The sequence below is a fragment of the Trachurus trachurus genome (genome assembly GCF_905171665.1).
Source record: "Trachurus trachurus genome assembly, chromosome: 9".
In the NCBI taxonomy this organism is placed as follows: Eukaryota; Metazoa; Chordata; class Actinopteri; order Carangiformes; family Carangidae; genus Trachurus; species Trachurus trachurus.
Window position 1 is genome coordinate 26,441,502 of NC_139895.1, and position 24,229 is coordinate 26,465,730.

Below are 24,229 nucleotides of genomic sequence, written 5' to 3' on the forward strand. Positions count from 1 at the left end.
ATACAAAAAAACAGAGGAAGAAGAAGTCATTTCCACTTTATAAAATTGCATTAGGCATCACCTTTGCTTCTTATTTTTAAGCCCATGAAGTCTGTCTGGCCGTGTGACCAGCTGCAAATAAACAAATGTCTTTCAAGTGCTCAGACAGACCACATTCTCTGCAGCAATTCAATTGCCTGTCACTTGTGTGGGTGTTGACCTGCGTTGCCCATGTAGGGATTGGCCAATGTGACGGGATGTTTTTCTGATTGTGACTGGTGGTTGGTCAGAAGGGTTAATGAGCCTTTTGAGTGATGCCAACCCATAGTGGGAGGTGTTTAATTGACCAGGGTGGCCAGGTGACATCACACAACCGCAGTTTTGTTTTTTCAAGTGTCGATGTGAATCTATTGGATTTTGTTTCAGTGCAGGTGTGATTTTGACAGGAATGTGGTTCGATTTCTGAATTAATGCACTTACACATAGTTCAGCAGAAAAAAAACCCCAACAACAACTAATGATTGAATATGATTTCTGTGTATATAACTTGGTTTCATCTGTACATATGGTAAACAAAGTGAAGCTCAGGACAATGTCATGGTTGGCATTTAAAATTATATTTCTGGCAACGTGTGTTTGACAGTAGGTTGTTTTGTAAAACAAAGTAGTTTCTTTAGCTGAAGTCAGGGGTCATGCTTTCAAATGTCAGATGGATCAGTGCTTTGATCCTCCCTCGTCAAACAGTGCGAGCTGCAGCAGCCATATTCTTTTCATATATATTCATTAGTCCAAGGTCATGCAGTCTTGCCCCAGTTTGTGGATGTTTCCATAATTAGTGTGTATTCTTTATCCATAGCCACAGCTATGAAGGTAAAAGATTTCCTTAATTCATCCCAGAGTGAAGTGAGGTCAGGCCGGACCGAGCACCGAGGCACCATAGATTTATTTAGTGGAGGTCTCATTAGAGAAGCAGCAGTAACAGAACAAGGACACACTGGGCTACCCTGTGTATTGTAGACGCAACACTCACCTTGCTGTGAGCAGTATTTCTGTACCTTCACTTACCAGAACATGTGCTGAGGATCTCTTCACATGTGTGACAGCCATGCCAAACTCCTTTGAAACAACAGAGAGGGGAATTTGAGGGTCTGATTTTTGTTGCATTATGTGCCTAGTGCCTAACATACATACAGTGATCAGGCACAACTGCAACATGGAGCCTTTCAAGAAGCAGACTGTATAGAAAGCATTATAGGAACAGAAAGATCGAAGGTGCCTCTGAGGAGAAAAGGCTTTGTCCGTTACACTTTCTACACTTTTCTGAAAACTTGTCCTTAATTTCCGCTATGTTCCTCTGAATAAATGGTTGTATTTTAGGGAGCGAGTCTCTGTTGTGGCAGATTTTATGTGTCGAGCTTTGGACAGAAGACAGAACATTCTGTTTGTATTTTTATAGTATGTGTGACAAGCTATGGTCTTGTCTGACAAATCTGCCCTTAAGTTTTCAGGCTGACTGGACAAACTGAGTAACAGATGGACAGGATGTCATGCCTTCATTTTATGTCTCTAAGACTGATAATTAAAAAAAAATCATTGACAGACCTAAAATCTGCACTTTGCCATGGAAAACAGTATCATCAACTGAAATCTGTTTCCATCATTTGTTATCAATAACCTTGAAATGATATGATAAATCTATTTACAGTATAAAACATATAAATGTGTGTTTTAAAACAAGCTTAATTACATCTACAGTACTTGTGATCTCATCTTAGAGGGTGAGATGGATTCAAATGCCACTCTTCTAAATACAGTAGGCTCGACTCGTTATCATTAACAGGACCGATTCTTATTCTTATTCTTAATGTCTGGATTTATCTAATGGTTTATTCATGTAGGATAACAGACTAAATGATCACAATTTTAGTTAATCAAAACTGATATAGGAAACACTAAACATGTTATTATATGTAAAACAATAAGTAGAGCCCAATTCTGGTCATGACTCCATTTTGACTAGATATGGAGTTACTGCGTCAGAAATTTTTCACCACTGCAACAGTATTTGACATCTTTAAGTCCATGTGGGCTGGGCTCTAGTACATGTATGACACAACAAATAATGTAAGTAAGAGTGTAAGACAATCATATTTTAATGTGCATGTCAGGTGTCAAACCTTTTATTTAACTGGCTGTATCACTGATCACATCATTACTTTTGACAGTCAAGAACAATTTAATCCAGCAGTTAAGTGTAAACTGTGTGGGTGTCTCGTCTTCTCCTACCAGCTGTCCACTTTCTTTTACAACTCACATTATTAGATGCTGTATATGCATTTTCATCACAACTGCCCATTTTCAGTGACCCTTCGAGCTACAGAAACAGTAATTTAGAATCTCCAGCAACTCTCTGTGTTTTACATCAATTATGGACAATTACCAAAATAACCATCAACAGATTGTTGTCTCGCTCTCGAAGTCGACTTCCAGATTGCGAGCCTCTCCCTCCCTCTCTCTGCTCTCACAGAGTCTAAATCAATGCAGATGTTCCGGTATAGTCTCGCAGCAATAATTACTGTAACAAGCAAATCATTAGTATCTGAATAGAGGCAGGTTATATAAATACAGCACTGGGTGTTACTTTTACTTGTTAATACTTATTCTCTCATTATAGTTTTGGCGGTTCGAGAGTCAACATGATGCAATATGAACTTACAAAACAGTACTACAGTTAATGCTCTTTTCTGCGCTGAGAAAAGCCAAGGTGTTCATTATCACTGTAAAATCCCATTTAAACAGAGATGTATAGCCTTAGGTTTTTATGGATTTTTTCTTACTTTTTATAATGTGTAAAGTTTCTCTGCTGAGTGTTTGTCTACATGAAAGGTATTAGTTGTCTGACATACTCAGCTTTTTTTTAAATAATGTGTAGAAAAGTTAACACGAGGTTAGTTATTCGATATTCTGTGCTCAAATTACTCTTTGTGCAGTCTTTCCATTCACACACACTTGAGAAAATACTCAGACTGCATGAATGTGTCCACCTGAAGCAAAAGCATTAAGGCTGATATCTTCCTTTTTGTTTAACTGGACTAAATAGTAGTTACATAAAATACATTTTAAACAAGGCATGAGATGAATGACCTGTTCAGGTTCTTCACTTCCAGATCTGTTTCAGTGAGCTCTGTGGATTGGAAGCCTTCATATGTTTGTTAACTTCCTCTCCTCAGTTAATTGAGGGCCAGTTGGACAGTTCAGCACAATGCGTGCTGTGCTCATTATTATGGCGCATGAGGGAAATACATGCTTTAACATCCATCTCTGTTTTAGCAGCTCCCAAAGGAGGACAGAGCCTGTGTTCTGCTGCTGGTCAGGCAAATACAAACAGTGCAGTATTGTGAGTGTGTCAAACCAGCTGGCTTTGTGTTTGTGAATTCTGTGGCCTGCAGAGATCGCCTGCTCCACACCTCAAGATGTCTTTTAACTGCAAACTATTAGGCGTGTAACTCCTTGCAGTATTTCATTCATTATTTAGCTCTTAAAAGGACAACACTGGTGTTATTTTATCCTTTATTTATTCACTTTTACAGCCCACCACCCGAAACAGATTTTTTTTTTAATTCATCAGTTTGTGCTGCTGTGATTTTATGGAGGAATAGTGTGTGATAATCATGGATTTCATAGTTTTAGGAGCAATAATACATGTCACAGGGGAGTAAGATACATCAGGTCGTAGCTGCACAGAAAGCACTTGAGAGATTTCTCTGTGATAAAAATACAAGTTGCGACCAGTTTATCTTTCAAAGGTGCTGCCCGACCAGTCCTTCAGTCACGTATGGCATGTCCTCTTTGTCTAATCACACTAACATTGCAGTAAACACATTGAGTGACAAGAGAATATGTCTTCATCTTGTTAAATTACAGTTGAATGTCAAGTTTGGCAAAAGTGTCATTCGTAGATCAATAGTATCTGACAGTATCAGAGTCCTGTTACATCCATTTCTACCTCTGCAATAGCCCTAGAGTTTGTTTTAGCACAATTCCTGTCCAATATTGCAAATAAACATACATAATTGCATTGTTCTTAATCCTGTAATTATCCCTACTGTGGCATGTTATGATTTAAGCATTTATTTTTGACAGACAGGTGCCCCCATATGGAAGCCAAAAACAATTTCCCAAAGGCCAGGCAAACCATACCTAGCTTCACTGCGAGAACAAAGAGCCATTGGTATTATTCATAATTAAACTCTTATTGTGTACGCTGCTGAATATTTCCATTCTTCTACCTCTCTCCTGCTCACTCTCTTTTCCCCTCTCAGTACTTTGCACCTCGTGCTGGGAACATCTGTCTGGCGTCAGAGTGGAGCCTGGCTGTGCAGATTGGAGCAGGTAGAGGAGCACATTGTAGCCCAGCTAATGATGAGAGTGTCTGCCCTCTCTCTTGGAGGAGACGCAAGCTGCTGCTTCATGCTCGCTCACTCCACTCATACGCCCAGGGAAACAGATTTCCAAACATATGCAGTATGTTTTTAATCCAGTTGAGCACTTCATTTCCCAGCAAACACAAATAACCTTACGGGACATCCATATCTTATGACAAGGGGGTGGGCGCAAAGGAATTGAACAATTTTCCTTTTTAATGTGATTTTTTTTTTCCCTCCAAAGTTGCTAAACATGCTCATAACCCAGGTTAACAGTTTGCTTGTTTATGGTTTCACAAACTTTTACACAGAAGTGCCTCCTGGCTCCAAGTCATATGAAGCAACTTTATCTAATCTAAACTCTACTCTGTGCACCTGTTGCCATCCTGTTTAAACTTAAACTGACAGCATAAACACATTCACACTTTATGTGAAGTGCCTTAAACAATTTTAACAGATTGTTGTCAATAACATAGAAATGGGGAGTAAGTAAACTAAGCACCAGCCGTGTGATCAAGAGTCATCCCAGAACTTGAATATGGTATTTCAATCAATCAATCAATCAATTTATTTATTTCGGGCATGTCAATTTAAATCATCATCATCACACTTCATCTTAGTTCAATAATACAATGCACATGGCCGAAAGGGAAAGCGGGAGAAGCAAAAGCTTATCTAGTCCCGCCCCCATTACCCACAGAATAAAATCTTTATCATAATCTTTTCTCCTTTTTTTTTTAACATTCTTTTACTTATGACATTTTGACATAATATGTTACGGCATTAGTAGTATATAGATCATATCATAGTCTTTTCTTTTCTTTTTGCTTTTTTCTGTTTTTTTACATTTTGATATAACATATTTTACTTATGACATTCGATATAACATGTTGGCAACAGGTAGTAAGCAGAGCTGAAGTTTAGCTCTAGACAGTACAGTACATAGATTACGTGTGTGTTTGCACATGTGTCCATATTTGTCCGTCATGAGTGAACAACAGTCTCATCTTGTAGCTTGGCATGTCACAAAGTCATAGAATGGTCCAATCGACAGTGAGCAACGTCCAGTGTACTTATTATTTTTGGGATGGTGTATGCTGTGGTGTAAGAGCCCTTTTTTGCCATATTCTTTTATTCATCCGTCTCCTCTGCAGCCTTTGCCGCGCTTAACCTCGCCATATCCTCCCGAGTTTTGGCCATGTCAGCTCGTAATATTGACACAAATTCACGAACTGCTGTGATGTCGGAACGCATCCCGACCACAGCACCTCGAGTAGTGGCGTTGTCCGCCCTGGCATTGGTCTGCTCAGAGGCGATCTTCCTCATTTTCCGATATTGCATGAAAATTCCGCATCCCAGGGTGAACATCCCAATTGTCATGAACGTGAAAATGTACACGTCTTCGACGTCCTCAACATCGAGTGCGGCAAGGCAGAGGACTCTCCATATATTTAATATCCAAGTTTGAATTAGCTTGACCCTTACAAAGTTTACATGCAGGTCGTTCATCTTTTTTCATAACTACCAAAACCTCCCCAGGTACAAGGCAACAATAGTCCTTCACATGGAGGCCCAGCTGGAGATGCTTAACATTTAGAGCAGTGCTCATCCTGCTGTCAGCTACAGCCAGACAAATGTCAGAGGTGGTACTACATGGAGTTCAGCTTTTGGAAGTCATTCCCACACTAAACCCCCATCAGACTCTCCTCACAGCCTCTCCGCTAGATCGGGATGCCGGTGTTTGTTAGTTTTTTTTTTGTTTTTTTTTAGCTTCAGCTTGGCTCTTTCTTTTTTTTTTTTTTAGCTTTTTTAGCTTTTTGAATATGACCTTTTTCAAAGTTGCGCTTTCATGTGTGTTTGTATGTTGTCTGCTGTCTGCATGTAGAGAATTGTGTGCATGTGTGAGAGAGTTTGAGAGAGGGATAGCAGAGCAGAAATCGGCAGTTTACAGGTTTGACGTGCCAACTTCATGTCTGAACTCGCTGGCGTCCCTATCGCTCTGACACATCTGAACCTCGGTGGTCTTGTGTACAAACATCCCATAATAATCCTATCGATTTTATCTTATCTTACAGCTTATTAACAAACAGGTTCTTCTTCAGTGTGGGCTGCTGCTCTCACTGTTCTCCGCCACCTAAAGGGAGAATTACATAAGAATCCTCCGCTCAATTGTCAGCTCCATCCCCCGTCCGCATAAAACAAACACACACACACACACACACACACACACACACACACACACACACACACACACACACACACACACACACACACACACACACACACACACACACTTTCACACACAATACTGTAGCTGATAGCCTACCAAGCCTCTTGCTATCTCTATAACAACTGACCTCCCTGCTGTGGTTGCCGTGGTGAGATGATTGAGGAGGTTTCACTGCATGAAGAACGTGAGCTGCTATGGTTTCCTATCAGAAGTCGTGAATGCTGTTCGGACAGCGAGGGTGTAATCATCCATAAATTATAGTTTTCACGTGTCCCAATGGCTTTTTTTTAAGGAAACTAAATTCCTATTGATTGTACCACATAGGCTTAGTGACTTTTCTCAGGGAAAAGGAAATGCATACTACATCTCTTATGCATGAATTTTATTTAAAGAAGTAGGCCTAGTATGTGTCAGTGTGCTACCTTCATTTCTACCCTGCACACTGTCCTGAAAATATCACGATTACTCTCCAAGAAAACAAGGACAACCTGGAAAGCCCTCTTTGATCCAGTCTGTCACACTATAGCCTGGTAGGGAGAAAAAAAGAGAACAGATTGGACCATCTCCATGCAAATGCAGTTTAAAAACCAGTAGCTGTGCACACATAAAGGCGCTTCTTTTAATATGTGCCCCCTTTCTTCACACCCACGACCATTGTGTATAAAATCCTGTTTTTCCTGAAAAGATTTCTAGTCGCAGCCGCAGACAATGTTCCCCCACACAAGCTGTCGTCTTTGTCATACCCCCACCCTCCCCCCTCCCCTTCACTTCAGTCAGTAAAGCAGGATCTCTGGCAGTCGGCCCCACGTGCGAATTTGTGCGTTTCTGGGTACAGGTGGGGGAGCTTGCCGGAGTCAGCCTACCTGTACCCCTGGTCAATCTTGACAGACATGTAGAGGGTGGGGGGTTGGTGGTTTAGTGAGGTGGTGGTGGTGGGGGGGGGGGGGGGGGGGGGGCTAGACATGGAAACCAGAAGGTGGCAAAGAGGGGCGGGTAAATGAACAAATGTCAGGGTTAGTGGGGGGTTAGTGGGGCTGCGGCTGTGGAAAACGCTTCCTCATAGGGGTGTCTCCTGATAGGGTACGGTAAAGGGGAGTGAGGCATGCTGATAAAAACAACTCACTAACAATTATGCTCACCTAAAATAGCCCTTACTTAAGTATATAGCATGCTTGCCGGTTAATTGTACACAAAAACAAAGACTTCACAAAAGACCTCCTGCAGCCAATGTATTTTCTTGTATTTTGGCATGATAATTAAGTGTGACAGCTATGAATGCAAAGCTGGCAGATATTATAGTGGCCTGTCTAACTCTACATACTGATTACTATTGTGTGTATTCCAAAAGTTATGCTAAAGTATAAGATTTGAAAACTGCAGCATAGTGTATATTGTATGATGAACAAATACTTACAACTTGTGTGACAGCTCACATTGCGTATAATAAAATAAACTGCACTCAGTGAAGCTGGAATCTGCCATGAATATAAAAATACCAAGCACATCGGTGTTACCATGGCTCAGTGATGGAGGTTTGACAATTATCTGTCCATGTAGATGGACATCGTAGAACAGAATCTGGCTCTGTTTTACTGATAATAAATAAATATTCTGCCTATTTTTTGAGTACTTGACAATAACAAACATTGTACAGGAGGATGAGTCCATTCTGTGCAGATTACAGCCCATATCTGTTCCTAACCAAGCAGCCGACTGCATAGGATTTAATGACAGCGTTCCTAATATTCTCAGGAGATAATGCTTTTCATAATGGCAAACGAAAAGCCACTGTCAATACAATATGTTCAGCAGGAGCCAATATTGTGTCCATGTTACACTTGAATAATTTCCTCTGAATTGTTCTCTGGATTTGTTCAACTTGTTCTTATTGATATGCTGTAGGACTAACAACCATAAAATCTACTAAGACCTCTGATCTGTACTATTGACCATTATCATAGCCAAGAGGTTTGTTACAATGTGGTATTTTTATGCTACAGTTGGTGTGAAACCTGTTTACATTCCAGGGTGCTGTATAGTTCACTTCTCTCCGCAGCTCAGTCGGATTCCAAAGCACTGTATAGATTTCTTTCAGCTGATGAAATTAAAAAGACAGCAGTGTGTGTGTGGTGTGCCTTCCAGCAACGCGATTTGCCTGCGAGTTCATGATACGGGTTGAGAGGGGAGTTCCTTTGGGGGGGATTAAATAGCTCCCTCTCTTCCTTCCCTCCTCCCCTGCCCTCCATACTTGCAGAACACAAACAGCTTGCAGGGCTGTGCAGTAGTTGTACAACATGTTTGCCACAGTGCTGCTCACAGGTAACAATAAGTCAAGGTCAAAGGTTAAGAGGGATTGTGGAGCACAGATTCTTGTGTGTTCCTCTGGCAAACATAGTGCGCACACAGGCACAGGAAACAGTGCCCATGGTATCGCTGGGAGAAAAAAAAGAGTGAGAGACAGAGCGAGCGAGTTGGCTCAGCAGAGAGTGGCTATCAAAAAGAACAAGACCAGGGCCAGTTTCATGAAGATTCGTTATACTGGTCTATAAGGTCATGACAGTGTTCCTATACGGACCAGTCTAATGCCAGTTAGACAGCTGCTCAAAAATCAAGACTGATATAAACAAATGAGCCGATTGTAGAAATTGCACCTATTGGCAAACTGACACCATCCTCCCTGGGAAAAAAGACAGCATTTCAGTTTTGATCAAGCTGCATAAAGGGTGTGTCTGAATTCATTTTGTGTTTGTGCCCCACAAACAGTCAACATAAGGATCGCATTTAACCCCAAAACACTCTTTCCATTAACCTGAACGAAAGTTTTAACCAACGGAACAAGTTTTATTCAAATACTTTATTTAAGTAGAAGTCACAATTTAACAATTATTAGTGTTAAGTGCTCTATTCAAATGAAAATATTAGGATAATATTGTATTGTCAGTAAGCTGTACTTGTAACTGTAAAGTATCAATGCAAGTTAATTTCAACAGTTTTATATACTACATTATTATATGCTCATGATTCAAGAAATTATATATTATAATGATGATATATATTTATTCAAAGACTTCTTAATCTGAAGGTAACTTGTAACAATAGTTAAAAGATTTTTTTTTAGTATTTTTGTTAGATTAGCGGAGAATTTGGAAATCACACAGACCTGAAAATTACATTTAAGGACAGTACTTGAGTAGATGCTCATAGTTACACTCCATCAGTGCTTAGAAGTATAAATCTCTTAACCCCGGTGGCAGCAGGTCGGGAAACTCTTCGATTTTCTTTTTAATCACAAATTTAGTCACTATATGACATGCTGATGAAAACGAAGTTGTTAGCGTTTAGAAACAGACTGAAAATTACACGTATCGTTGTAAACTGCTGCTTTTTTTGTTAAATTTCTCTCCAAGGATTTCCGTGTTGTTGTTTTTTCTGTTTTGTTTTTTTAAGAATCTTTACAATACCCCGATTTAGTCATACACAGAAAATCAGTTTACCTCAGACTGATGGATGATCTGAACTCTGACTGTTGGTGAGATTTAAGCTGTAGTTAAAGTCTGTCTTTGTGAAACCAGATTTCTGCCTCCGTCAGGCTTTTTGAATGGGAAGGAGATTATCCATTTAATCTCTTAATCATGCACACATGAATATATATTGCTGGTCCTGTGCCTAAAACCACTGTCCTGATCAGATCTATCATCGCCACCTTTTGCAACGATTCCCTCGCCGACACTGTTACACATGTTCCTCTCCAGCTGTCAGTGTATTAAACCCTCGGTGCCCTGTTAAAATGAAACCCAGACCAAGGGTGCATAAAATGGAAAGTGAAAATATGTAGATTTTAAAACAAACCTTTTTAAAATTCCTCATTCCCACAAATGTATTCAGAACAAAGTTGTTTCATAACATGAATTAGGTTACTGTACATTTTGCACAGTATATGTTCCCCAAAAGTAGGAATTATTAATGAAGATGCTTTTTGGCCTGAAATTGCTATTCAAACAATTATGTACTTAGTTTCTTCCAACAAATGCATTCCACATTATTGTTTTGCCTCATAGCAAAGCACCCAAAAGACTAAAACCTTTCATTCCAGCAAAGGCCGCTATTGGTCACCGTCAATAAAAGCATAAAAGCATTTATTTCCCACGTTTGTCAAATTAACAGCATACTCCATCTCCCATAGGACTTGTAAGGTTCATTAACCTTTCTGTGAAGTGGGACAGGTTTCCAGCAGTTACCATAACCTCTGTCTCGCTCCCACCTCAATTATAATAGAAGAATTAAACATCCAGCAATTCAAAACAGTAATGCTGCCTCTTAAATCCCTTTGTACCAGCTCTCCGTTGTTAATGACTAAAGACACTGAATGAACTATAGTTATCAACAGATATAACAGTGGACAGAAGCAAATGGCTACTCTTAACAGCAGGGCATTACTGACTATACATGTACGTGTTTTGTTTGATGGTCAAAATTTAGGCTACTGTTTCTAAAATTATTGTTCTGACTTTTAAATAGTGTGTTACCTTACTTCTCTATGAATAACAAAAAAGTTGGATTAATGGTACTTAAAACTGTTGTTATTCATTGGGGAAACACTTGTGGCTGTGTATTTGTTTATTAATTATTGAAAATTTGAAGACACTTCACCAAATTTCTCCCACCCTTCTGCGCACGGGCTCACCACCCATCCAAAGTCGAAAGAACCGACTGACCTTGAACCAATTAAGTGGTCAATTACACGCCTGTTGATCTCTTTTAATTTCTTAATAATTAGATTAATTGTGTGGGCAAAGAGTTCGTTCTCTTGTCCACCTACTCCTACTCCTTCTGCCTCCTCTTCCTATCCTCTCACTTCTTTTTCTCCTCCTCCTCCACGCCCGGGCCCACAAGGTATCCATACTCATTTATTTTGTGTCACTGTTCACACCTCAAAAACTATTTTAATTCTGTGCCTTTGACTGTTTAATAAGCTTAATCTTCCTCTTCCTCTCCCACCCCCTTACATCTCCCCCGTCCCTTCATGTATTAATCAAAATCCAGCACGTGCCTGGATGTATTTGTAGGCATACTGCTCTATTATAATCTATCCATTTACTATCTCCATGGAGGCCTCATGTTTGTGTGTGCGTGTCTTCTGATGCTACTTGTAGGCAAGCTCAGGCTGGGATTTTCCAGTGCCACCCCCGTCAGTAGGAAGCCCTATATGGGGACATGTCAGCGCCTTGTTTGCTTGTGCTGATGAAGCTGGGGGTGGGGCGAGTGGGCAGCCTTGTTCAGGTTCCAGGATTCCCTTCAAATGAGTCAGCCAGCCCCCACTCAAACTGACTGTTACCTTGGGAACTCAGGCTTGGGCTTCCCTCAACAGTACTAAAAGTACAGACTCATCAGCACCCATACTCACAAACACACACACAGTAACTGCAAGGGAGCAGCACCCAGGTTGGATGAAATTAGCTTATTAAAACGCTCTCACTTTGGCCTGTTCTCTGTCCTGTTAGGCCCAATCTGCTGATGACCAACCCGACACGGCCACTTTGTAATGTATGCAGATTGGACCGAATGGATAGATGTGATAATGAGTTTGGGTGGCTACTTTCTTAAGCCAGTGATCTGAGTAATAGTGTGCTTTCTTACTAATGAGCATGACCAAAGGCGTGTAGGTTTGGTACATCACAGTGTGTCGGGTGATGTCAATGATGGCTGGAGTTCACTTAATAACTGGACTGTTTACATTTCCAACTCAGTTCATTACCAAAGCCAAATGAGTTTCTTTACTAAAGCCATTAGTCCAGCAAGCTACTGTTAAGTGGGTTAATTTGTTGATGCACTGAAGCACATCATGGGTGACTCCCCCACTGGCTTTCACCCAATCCACCCCGCTCAGCTGAACACTGTTAGATTTCTCCACTATCCATTCATCTCAGACTTAAACCCCTCAGGTTTATACACAACAGGCTCATTTAGTTGTAATTAAGAGAAGTATTATCAAGCATTATATTATTTTATGTGTTTGATTTAAAGAAATGTAGCTGTCTATTATTTTAAAGAGGAACTATGCAGGATTTGTATCTTAACTATGCTACTTTTTTTTAACCTTAATTAAACAGCTTTGGAGTAATTGTGATGGCTTAATAAATGGCTTAACTTGTTGAGAATGGAGGCTCTCTCACTTATTACTGTACGTTTCTTGGCTGAAAAACAACTTTGAAAGATTGGGGCCGCTGCCCCGGTGTCCCAGCTGCCATCTCTGCGGCACCGCGACACAAATGCGCCCCTTAACCCGTAATCTCTTGTTTATGACAGATTAAACTACACAAATATACACGTTGTAACATAGTATATGATATATATAGTTATCTACAGCTCTATTGATTGATTTCTGGCCGGCTTTGTTGTAAACAAATGCACATGGCCCGGAGGAGGTTAGCAAAACAGTGGAAAAGCGACCGGACTTAGTTCCTCTTTATCACTTAACCAGTATACTTATAATATAATATAACTTAATTTAATGTAATTTAATACTGTGATTATTACTACAGACCTGAATAGGCAACTGCCCAGCTTTTGAGGAGCATCAGAGAGATTTCAGTAGAGGAATATGGTGTGCCACCACTGGTTTTCTGTGCACTTGAAAACATGGAACTATCTGTTCACTTTTAGGTCAGGAGGTCTGTGACCATACAGCTTCTGTCCACAAATACTCCTTGACCACCATTAGTTTGATTACACAATGCAGGTGACCCTTGTGGGCCATGACAGGGACACTGGACAGGACAGGACACAGCAGGCATCAGTGGTGAGTCACCGAGCTGTGCACACTTCACTCTAGCATGACAGCTTGTGCTGAATCTGGCAGAAGTCGACCGTTGTTCCTCTGAGGTCTCTGAGGGCCACCTGGAAAAGATGGAGCAAAGTTGAGAGTTCAGGAACCTGCTCAAAGACCAGCTGGACACACAGGACAGAGACCCTGTGTGGAAGTGGCCTGCTATATGTGCAAGAGCTACATAGTCACAGGAGCTTGAACTGTGTGTGTGGCTGTGTGCAAATTCTTCACTCAGCTTCTGGCTTCTGTCTGACAACCAAAATCCACAGTGATGTGTCAACTTGCTTAATGATGTCTGGCTCTAGTGTCTCCTGGAGGTCAACAGAGACATTGTTTTGCCTGCAGTTTTAGAATGGGTGGCACAGGTGTGGTGCACCAGCTTGACAACCATATTTATGTCAGGGCTCAAGAAGAGACTGGTGGTTTAGGGCAGCCTAGATAATTGTTACTGTGTGTGTCAGTAAAGTAAAAAGTCAGGTGATGCTGCAGGTTGCAGTCAAGGTATCCTTCAGTCAAGCAGTTATGCGGTTCTCTCCTCCACGCTGAAAGAAAAACTATGTTTAACCTGTAAACTGTGAGGTTCCTTGTGAGACATAGACTTTTAATTCACAATAACCCTGCAAATGAATGGGCTGATTACTGAGGCGAAGATGAGGAGGCAGTCATAAGCACTTGGCTTGAGTGGAATAGGCGAGGGGGGGGGAGGGGTGGCTGTGGCGGTACAAGTCCAGCCTCAGAAATAGAGCTGTGAACACCATCTGTCATGCTCTCTCTCCCCGTCTGTTAGCCTGACTGCAAGTAAAAGGGAGAATGATGCTCTCAGAACTGCATTAGAAGGACGTGGGTGCTGATTGTCGTAGGTGTGGGTTTACGGGGTGTGCAAGGGAGGGAAGTGGTGGATATACAAGTAGGTGCATGAGTAACTCTTGCTGACAAAGGGAAGCACTCACCCACACAGAGAAGTAGAAGGGTTGTTGGGCAAGTGGGTATTCCTGGTGAAACCGCACCCCTGCACCCACCCACCTCCTCCTCACAGACTCCTACCTATTGGATCCTGTCAGAGGATTCCTAGTAGAAGTTATGTAGGCACATTATACAAACACGCTGCTCATCTCCTCCTCTAACTTAACAACTCATGTGTGATATTAAACTTTATTTCAAATATCGACTAAGTTTACCCCGGTGATGCCTGCAGTCGTTTGTGTCTGTCACTTTTCAGAGGAGATGCATCATTGTTCCATCAACTATAACAATAAGACTGCTAGCGACTTCATAATGTGTATTATGATGGAATAGTTGCTGTGGTTCAGCCTTGGTTATACTTCACTTAGAACAGAGAGACAAAGCTGTTGCGCTGCATATCTGTGGTTGGAGTGTCAGGCTATTGCGTGACCCACAGAAAAAGCTTCGCTGCATAGCTTTTTCCAGATTTTCAGAATTATTCATTGCTCATAACGTGTAGGTTGTTCGGGATCCTTTCTGCTTTTGTCTGAGTCAGAGTGTTAGATAGAAACAGTAGAACATTCAGGCATAGCTGGGCTATGATGAAGAGCAGGCAGAGGTGGGATTGAGCATCCAAAGCACCACATCTGGACTCACGGTAGTCAGATCTGGTATCTGCATGTAAAGGGGTAAATGGACCCTACGTATACAATTAAACAGAACAGAAGTTCAGAGTTTTTGTGTTTAAAACCACAGTGCTGTTTTCCATTATTGCCCTCCACAGGCGGATCAGAGGCCAGGGTCAGGTATACATCAGCTTGTAGGGACTTTTGCATAGACCACTTACCAAGGCACACGTTTCCTGTTGTGGTGTCTTCAGCACAGGCCCCCTAAGCCTAACCCTGCATACTGCCCTCTCTCCCACTCCTGTTCACTGCTCACTGACCCTTGATATATATTAACTCTGTCCAGTTGAAAGACTTTAACACATTTATGCTTCAGAGTTTTCTGATTCTTTTCTGCTAAATATGTAAAATGGTAAATGCTTTGACGCTTTCAGTGTTTACCTTTCTGTCAGTTTCTGCTTCTCCCACACTTCTCTGTGTGATTCACTATCGCAACACAGCAATGGGTATTCCCCTAGTATGAGAATACTAAGTGTAGTCACATGTTCTCTGACTAAAAAAAGTCTTCATTTAATTTGATCCAGGTAATTTATTTCATGCTGTTTTTTTTCATTAGTGTTCGAGACAAAAGCTTAGCTTGTCCCTTAGTACACATGTTGCTGTAGTTTCTTGATGGTATCTTTGTATCAAACACTGACTGGTGATCATAAAATATCCAGGTTGTCATGCTGAATGACAGTTAGACGATTTGTCAGGGTTTAAACCTTCATACATATTGTATGGCTGTGTCACAATGATTTATGTTGCTTTTATTCAAATTAATGCTTAGCACAAGGATCAGTGTAGTCAGTAACAGTGCTTTGAACTGCAGAGCTGTTAACTCTGTCTTCTGTTATCATTATTGCCAATATAAAGCACACAACTGTAGTCCAAACTACTGGTTTCTCTGACATCTGTATTATGTAATGTAACTTTTATGTTCAGCTTGAGGTCAGGACAGACAATCCAAAAATATAACTGTTTGTAGTTGGAGAACTTAGATATTGTACAGTAAAGGAGTTACACTATTTATTCTCTGTGTATGAAGAAGCTTCACATTTTCCAAAGGAGAAACAATGTTAGTGCACCATGTATATAAAGTAGCCTGTATGAAACAACACATTAGTTTACATTCGATTTTAATCTCAATCCTTTATTACAGTATATAGTACATACATAATAATTCTGTTCCATATTTAATCTGTTATATATCTATTACCTGTAATTATAAATGTTATAAATTCAATAATTTTCTAATGAGATCCATCATCATCATCACTTTTATTCTTTTTTGGCTGTGTCTGACAGACGTTTCATTTAGATTAATAATGTTCTTCTTCTTTTATTGGAGCCTTACAGTGTCTCGGGTACAGAGTCTCAGCGCTTTTAACTTTTCTAACCCTGAGCTCAGAGCATCATTGATCCAAGATTAACTTCATCAATGCACTATGTGGCCTTTGATTCCCTGTAACAACCCAGTAATAGATTTACTGTATAAAAAAGTTGGCTTGCTTCAAACAGGCAAGACATCTGTCATCCATGCTGCAATACAAAATGAGAAAACCTGTGTAAGTTCTCATAGATACAACCTCATAATTGTGTTATGCCACCTAATTTATGACATCATCACTCAGATTTTGCCTGCGTGAAATTAATAAGAAGCTCCTTCTATCGGGTTGAGAGGCAGTAGGTGAAGAATTGACAAGTTCTGTTCATGTGATTCATCATTTCCATTTCCAGTATGTCTCCATGCCATTGTCGCATTTTGTTTTTGTCAATATATTTATCCATACAAAATAACATTAATTAGAAGCTTTGCGGGTGCATTTCTAATTATATAAAAATCTGAAAGAATAAAGCGATACACATGACATCTCATACAATTAACTGAGCATGCAGCTGTCAATCATTCAGTGGTCTGAACTGTTCATGCTCTGTGCCCCACACCCACGTTAGGGTCCCTGCGGGAAGCCGCCCACCACGTGAGAATGTCCTGTAGATTAGTGTGAGCGAGTCCCTGAGCATCAAGAGTCAACAACGTCAACACCGTGCTGACCTGTCACAACTACTGTGACAGCAGCTCTGCTCTGGAATCGATAGACCACTATGGTCGCCAAACTGATTATTTTTCAGATCATGATATCTTGTGATTCTATGTGAGATATGCATATGATTGACTCGTCTTTTATTATGTGGCTGAATTTTTAATATCACATTCATTTGCTGTTGTTTTTACTCTATGTATTATAATGAAATTTAAAGGGCACAGGGTGCCATGGAGAGTGAGCGAGAACCGAGCATTAAGATGTGGGAAAATGTTTCACGCTCAAATGTTGACTACCTGTTGCTATGGTGATGGGTTTGGATCCTGCAGGCTGCAGGACTCTTGCTATTTCTAAATAAAGCTTTTTTTCTCACTGATCAGTGGATGAAGATACTCACAGTTGAAACTAATCTTCTGAATTGTATCAGTCTGAGTAAACACTAGTGCTGTGCACTTTATTATTATTATTATTATTATTATTGTTGTTGCTTATTGTTAAACCTCCTAAACTATATTTACAGGGTTAGAGATAAGATGATGCAAAATAGTGGGCACATGGTTTAGCTACTATATTTTGGTTATACTATATTGATGTTGTTTTTTTATTCTACATTTTTTTTTTATAAATCCTTAAACTGTTATTAATAAATTCACAAGTGCATCTTAATTATTTTGGTATAGAATTGCATGCACACTTCTTTTTTATGACCATAGCTAGTAAAATCCTAACTGGCACTATTACATGGTCATCATGTAAACAGCAGCTCTTCGACAGTTGGATAACAGGTTTAGTTGTTTTGTTTTTTTAACTGTCAGATTGCAATTGGTCCAGCCTCATAGTCCCCTGCTATCATCTAAGTAGAGATCAACTGAAATCTTCCATGTCAAGAAACACTGGTATTAAAGTTATTTATTAGGTTGCTTAAATGCTGAAGTTTTCTCTCCAATGGTAATGTGCAGTCATATCTGCTGAGAGGAAAGTGTGTTTCCACCATTCCCCATATGAAGAAAAACAAGGTCTACATGCCATTATTGTTGTTTGTACATTTGAGACTGGCCCTGTCTTTTGACCTTGTATGCTGTCTAGTACCAAGACAGTACCTCTGTCACCCTGTGGGGGGAGCCTGTGTGTGGAGAAGAGGACAGAAAGAGGTGCTGAGGCCAGATATTTGATGTCTGTGATGGGGACTTCCATGCTTACCTCAAGTGTGTTTTGGACCATTACATGTACAAGATATTTAGTAATTTTCCTCCCACTCAAGGATGCAGCCGCCTTGCAGTAACCTAAGCAGCCAAGTCTACTAAAACAAACATTCCTGTGTGCACAATTTGCTGTGTGAAGTCCCTGACTGTGTGCTTCCTGGGGATGGGGGAGTTTAACCTGACAAATATAGAGTAGAGAATGCTTATGAAAGATATCTGCGCCTCACATAGTTTTACATGATGTCTGTTTCTAGGCGACAGGAAGTTAATATGTAATTAATAATACAGGAAAGTGCTACCTGGAGATTCACTCAGCGGACAGCTCATTTATCTTTAGGTAATAATGTAACAAATCTTTTATGTACTTAAAATATTATTATCAACATGTTTTGATCTTACACTGTTTATGAGCTAAATGTAAGCTTAATTTATTCTTTGATTTAAAGTGAAAAATTATTATCTGTCATCATCTAAACTTCAGTGTTTATGAGTGCTATATTAGCTCAAATCTCTTGCCTCAACTTTAGCTGCTTTAGTCAAAACTAAGCAGGTTAGACAACTACAAAATTAGGTCTTCATAAAATTGGCGTGGGAATGAAATGGCCTCTCCGTTCTCTCTCTACTTGGTACAGTGGGTGCTAATTCAAGGACTGACCACTGAGCTAAGCAAGCACAGAATATCTGGTTGTGGGAGCACATGGCTTAAGTGATGCGCATTGTGCTCTCTCTCTCTCTTGTCAAATGTTCAGTTTTTTTAAGTGAACTGACCCTGACTGTCCTGCTCTGACTGACTCCGTGTTTTAATCCACAGGGAGGATCACTCAAGAAAGGACAGATACAAGGAACCACCCTCACTGGTAAGTATGGTTTTCAGTTGACCATTCATCCTGTAGTCTAAGTACTCATTACATATTGCTTTAAATAATTAGATTTATTTATCCTGTTGTGTAAGATGTACAATGTACTGAGGCAAATTATATATTTTTTGGAAATAATTATTCTACTGTTATATTTTGGACCGTTGCAGGTTTGGTTTTCATCATCATTAACTCAACTGTTTTTATTATATGATCATTAACAAGAATTTAACTTTATCATTGTTATCGTGACTGCCTGGGTAATTTTACTTCCTACAGCAGACCTTTGTGAGTAAAACACGTGTTACAAGTGCAACAGTTTTGAGAGTCAGATGTGAACACTTAAACGGGGAAGTTGCGTTTGTTTATTGTCTTCCAGTGTTGGTGTTGATTAAAGGAGCTTTATCCAAAGAAAAACAGTTGGCTGGTTATTACCCACAACTGTGGGTGACTGAGGAATGCTGGGAAATCAGGATTACAATTTTATAGATTTACAGCCACCACTGGTTTATTGTAATCTAAAAAACATAATCCGGATGCATGAGTCATAAATCTTTACAAACCATACACAATAAAAACAATTGGGATATCAAAGATTTTGTTGGATTTCACTCGCTTTATTTTGATAATCATATGTAATTCTATGTAATATCATCCACCGGCAGCTCTCCTGATTCAGATTCTTTGTTTTGTTCATGCAGACTATCATCCGCCGACTCCGCCACAGAAGTCTGGATTTCATCGCTACCAGTTCATGTTGTTTGAGCAGCCTCCACATACACCAGTGTCACTCACCGGGCAGGAAAAGTCGTCCCGCGGTACTAATACTACACACCAGTACCTTGAGTTCAGACCACTTTTGGCTGCTGCACTATCATCTATCATATACCAACAGTGATCAGCACCACTGCCAACAGTTAGTTGTTGAATCAGCAATAGAAAGATTACACAGAGGCACTGAAACTTCAGGGCCAAACAGTTCCTCCTCAAAATAACCACACTGTACTGTAGGTTGTTGTGGTTGTAGGTTTGGTGTTTTTTAAGAACCTTTATAGGCAGCTGCAGGTATTTTTGAAAAACATTAACTAGAACATTATTCCACTTCCTGATGTACAGTAGGAAGTTTTGTTATTTTACAACTATTGCTTTATCAGTTTGAGTGGGCCTGTGTTCGGTGATTTTTTTTTTTTTTACCATATTAGGTTTCAACAAATATATCAGCGACTCTACTGAAGCTTCCATTATTAGGCTCTGCAGCCAAACAGCATCCAACAATCTCCAAGTCCTCTGTTTTTCTCTGTGGCTCTGTTTCACCCGGACAAATGTCATTACCCATTATTCACAAACAATTATGAGCATTTGGAGTTGCTTTAGGAAGATCATTTTCTCAAAGTGCTTGAACTTGAAAAGGGAAATGTTAATGAGGTTAGTGAATAAGTCTGCTGCAGTGCTAAAGCCTGCAGGGTCAAGTATTGTTGGCTCCCACGCACACCTGCACAAGTCTGTCTGACCACGTCTTGTTAACCTCTGCCAACCTGAAACTCTTATCAACCGTGTCAATAGGCACACACTGCCAGGTTATCTGCATTTTTAACCCTGAATAATGCTGCTATTACCACCAGATCATTTACTTAGTGGGGCTCTCAGAGGACGACCCTGTTTGTCTTGCAGAAAGAGAGTTATTGTTTTGTTTTCACTTGACTTTTCTTCCCCCTGAAGAGAAGTCTCTTGAAGGTGGGCACCTGCACTTGGATGTAGAGTACGATGCCTCACAGGGGGCGTGCCTGTCTGTCTGTTCTACTCGGGCCACGACCGGTGATTTGAGGGGAGATCAGGGCGTTCTGAGACTTCAAGCACTGCGGCCGTGAATGTGTGGAGCTGCCAGTCTCTACTGTTTGAAGTTTTGACAGCTGTGTCAGCAAACAATCCAGGCACATTAGGCTGAGGTGTGTTTGATGTTGAAACCTCTGGAAAAAGAAATGTCAAAAGAGATGTACTTTGGGGTATTTTTTTTGTATCTGAATTCACATTTGGAGAGGTTGAGACGAACTGTTATCACATTGTTAGAGTATTGACTGTGTCAGAAGTGGTTAAGCTGAAGAAATAATAGCATGAATAATAACCTGCTATTTAGAATAATTTAATTTACTTTTTTCTGCAAAATAAACTGGTGCATACTAATTTTGTGCTCCCAGCTCAAATACAATAGTTTCCCCCACATTATGAAGCGATTGAGGGTTAGTGGATCCACCCATCCTTAATCTACTGGATGGCTTTAACTCCCGCTGCAGCACTTCCTCTCTCCTGCAAACTGTTCTCTCCATTCAAGGGAAATGAAATTAAGAAATCCACTCTTGGATAATCAGATGTTTCATTTGATGGGTCAATTGTGGAAAGGATAACTGCCCTTGTAAAGAGGCTAATGGAAATAGACACTGTGTGACATATTAAGAATGAAAGCCTAGTCATGGTTTATGAATAGAAAAATATTAGATTTTACAGTCATTATTGGTTTGGCTGGATTCAGTGGTGTACCTGCTGTATTATTATTGGGCTCCACTTGGCCATGAACACGGTATTCCCGTACAGGCAAGAGGAACAGAGGGAATCCCATGTCTCCCCACCTCCTCCGTTAAGTATGTTCACTTATTAGCGTCTGTCCTCCCTCCATGTGGTATGACACAGAGAGCATTTTTCATAGCCCATGACATTAATTGATGTGATTTGCGAAGGGAGAGCATTTAGTCGTGGGTGGGAGACTCCTAATGATCGTTTTCCACTTCCAGTAGTGCAGTCATTGACTCAATTTTATCGCAAATTTGTCGTCTTTTTTCTTTTCATCTCTGACCATCACTTAAGTAATAAAGGGGGTGAACAATGAGAGGTGGAGCAGGTCTGTTGTGAAGACCCGTGGGAGTCTGGTGTGCCTCCTGTGTTAAGGTTATGAATGTGGGTCAGTGAACTGATGGAGACAGCTGGTTTGTTACACAAGAAACTACAGGGGGCTGCGCTCTTGGCACCGGGCACAGGGGCGTGATCATAGGGAATCCCCATTGCTCTGGCTCAGGAAGGCTGTCCCTGAATGGAGGCTGTCCCTGTGCCAGGGTAGGGGGCAAGCGTGGGCACACAGGCCCTCGTGATACTTGTCAGCCACTTGGCAAGTCCTCAATATGTCCTGCTACTGTTCTGTGCTGCCGAGTCAGTTTGTCAAGGGAAACAGTGTTACAGTGCTGGGGAGGGAAACGCCGAGGCCTTGAGAGAGGCCATCTAGTGTTGTTTCAGCCTTCCTGGTAGTTTGCACATACAATGTTCACATAGCCGGCCCCTCCAACACAAACTGTAGACTGATTAGATATAAAAATGTGAGGAAAACAAGAACTCAACCAGAATTACGTTTTGGCTAAAAAGTTGAGTGGAAGTTGAAATTTGAAAAGTGATCAAAGTCATCTTTCTTGCCCATTTTATTTATTTATACAGAGGACGACGTATGTGAAGATGGCGTTGTGTGAGTGAATGGATCACAGTGGAGTTAGCTGCTGGATGGTGCACGTTGCTCATCTTGCCTCCTGGAGCCCCTACTGCCAGCTCAGCACACTCCACAGTAATTGAAGCCATTTGCAATGTTGCAGTGTGGTAATGGGCAGATCCATGTCTCCCACCCACCCACAGCCTCTACCATTAATCAGAGCTGCGTGGAGTCAAGAGAGCCAGGATTTGGTTGCTACAGCAGGCCTGAGTTTCAGCCAGGAGTAGGTTGCCTTAAAGGAACACTTTGACGTTTTTTAATTTTAGCTGATTTTTTTTTTTTTTTTTTTCAACTGACAGTTGTTGGGTTTAAAAGAAGTTTTGGGGATTTTTCTTCAACTTCACTTACTTTGGTTCCTAGTATTGTTAGAAATGATTTCTCTGTTCAAATCAGCAATGTAGAGCTGAAACTGAAAATTAAGTTTCAACCCTTTAGAAAATTACTTTTTTAAAACAAAGGTCAAATCTTCAACTGCTTTTCTTTCTTTTGGCTGAAAACAATCATCAACATTTTCACTTTTTTTTTTATTTTATTTTTTTTACAGTATCTCATTGATCGTTCGATCATCAATCTTCAATCTAATCAGCTACAGTTCTGATAACTGAACAATTTCAGGTTATTTCCAGTCTGGTTTAAGCTTCTCCAGTGTGAAGAATTTAGGTTTTCACTGTTTCACATAATTGTAAACTTAATTTTGACACCTAAAGATGCCACCTTCAACTCTGGGAAACAGAGATTAACATTTGTTACTATTTAATTTGATATTTAATATACAGATAATATTAATTGAATTGAAATGAGAGATTGATTGAAATTCTACTACAGCCCTTTATCAGTGCAGACCTTTTAATTGACCAGAACAGGTATTACAGCAGAAGTGAAGAACATTTTTCATACAGTGTGACAGGTAGAAGAATTACTGACCAAATACTGTAAAAGCATCCCTTCAGATAGATGATTGATGAGTCTCCAGCATTTGGTAACGATGTAGACTGCTGTATTGATAACAGACTGTCATCTGGGATCAGTGTGACACTGTTTCTTGACCCAGGTCCGTCCACAGCAGGCAGTCACCTTCCTAAACTACCCCTAGGCACTGATCTGTGGCTAACCCCCTGACCTCCGACGGCTACAAAGCATCCCCTTCACCATGAAATTAGGATTGCATTAGTATAACTGTGAATCTTATGTAAAGGCACTCAGTGAAGCTCTTCCCCTGATATGGCTCCTGCAATGAACAGGATCACTTGCTTTTGAGCATTTCTGAGACACTATAAGAGGTTTAACAGGGACACCGCCCACACCACTAAATGTAGCAGTTCTGTGTCACCTCAGAGCAGTCCTGATCTTCCTGCCATACCCAGACAGAGAAGCAAGGTGGAAACAAAAGTGGAGGCAGGAAGACTTTAACATCGCCCTCAGGTCCCACACTATCTGTCCTTTCCATGAGCAGGCAGATGGGAGAGACGGAAACACATCTCTACACTACAAACAGACACCAGCCTATTTTAAGGTCACTTGTAAGTCTAAGCA

General features: G+C 40.6%; 1 protein-coding gene across 1 annotated transcript in view; it reads left to right on the forward strand.

Moving 5' to 3' along the window:
• pebp4 (phosphatidylethanolamine binding protein 4) overlaps nucleotides 1-24,229 on the forward strand; it is a 54,222-nt gene that overhangs the window by 24,067 nt on the left and 5,926 nt on the right. Inside the window, exons 5-6 of the mRNA XM_083979143.1 lie at nucleotides 19,125-19,170; nucleotides 19,872-19,988. Coding sequence (XP_083835269.1) covers nucleotides 19,125-19,170; nucleotides 19,872-19,988 — 163 coding nt within the window. The remainder of the gene's footprint in view (nucleotides 1-19,124; nucleotides 19,171-19,871; nucleotides 19,989-24,229) is intronic.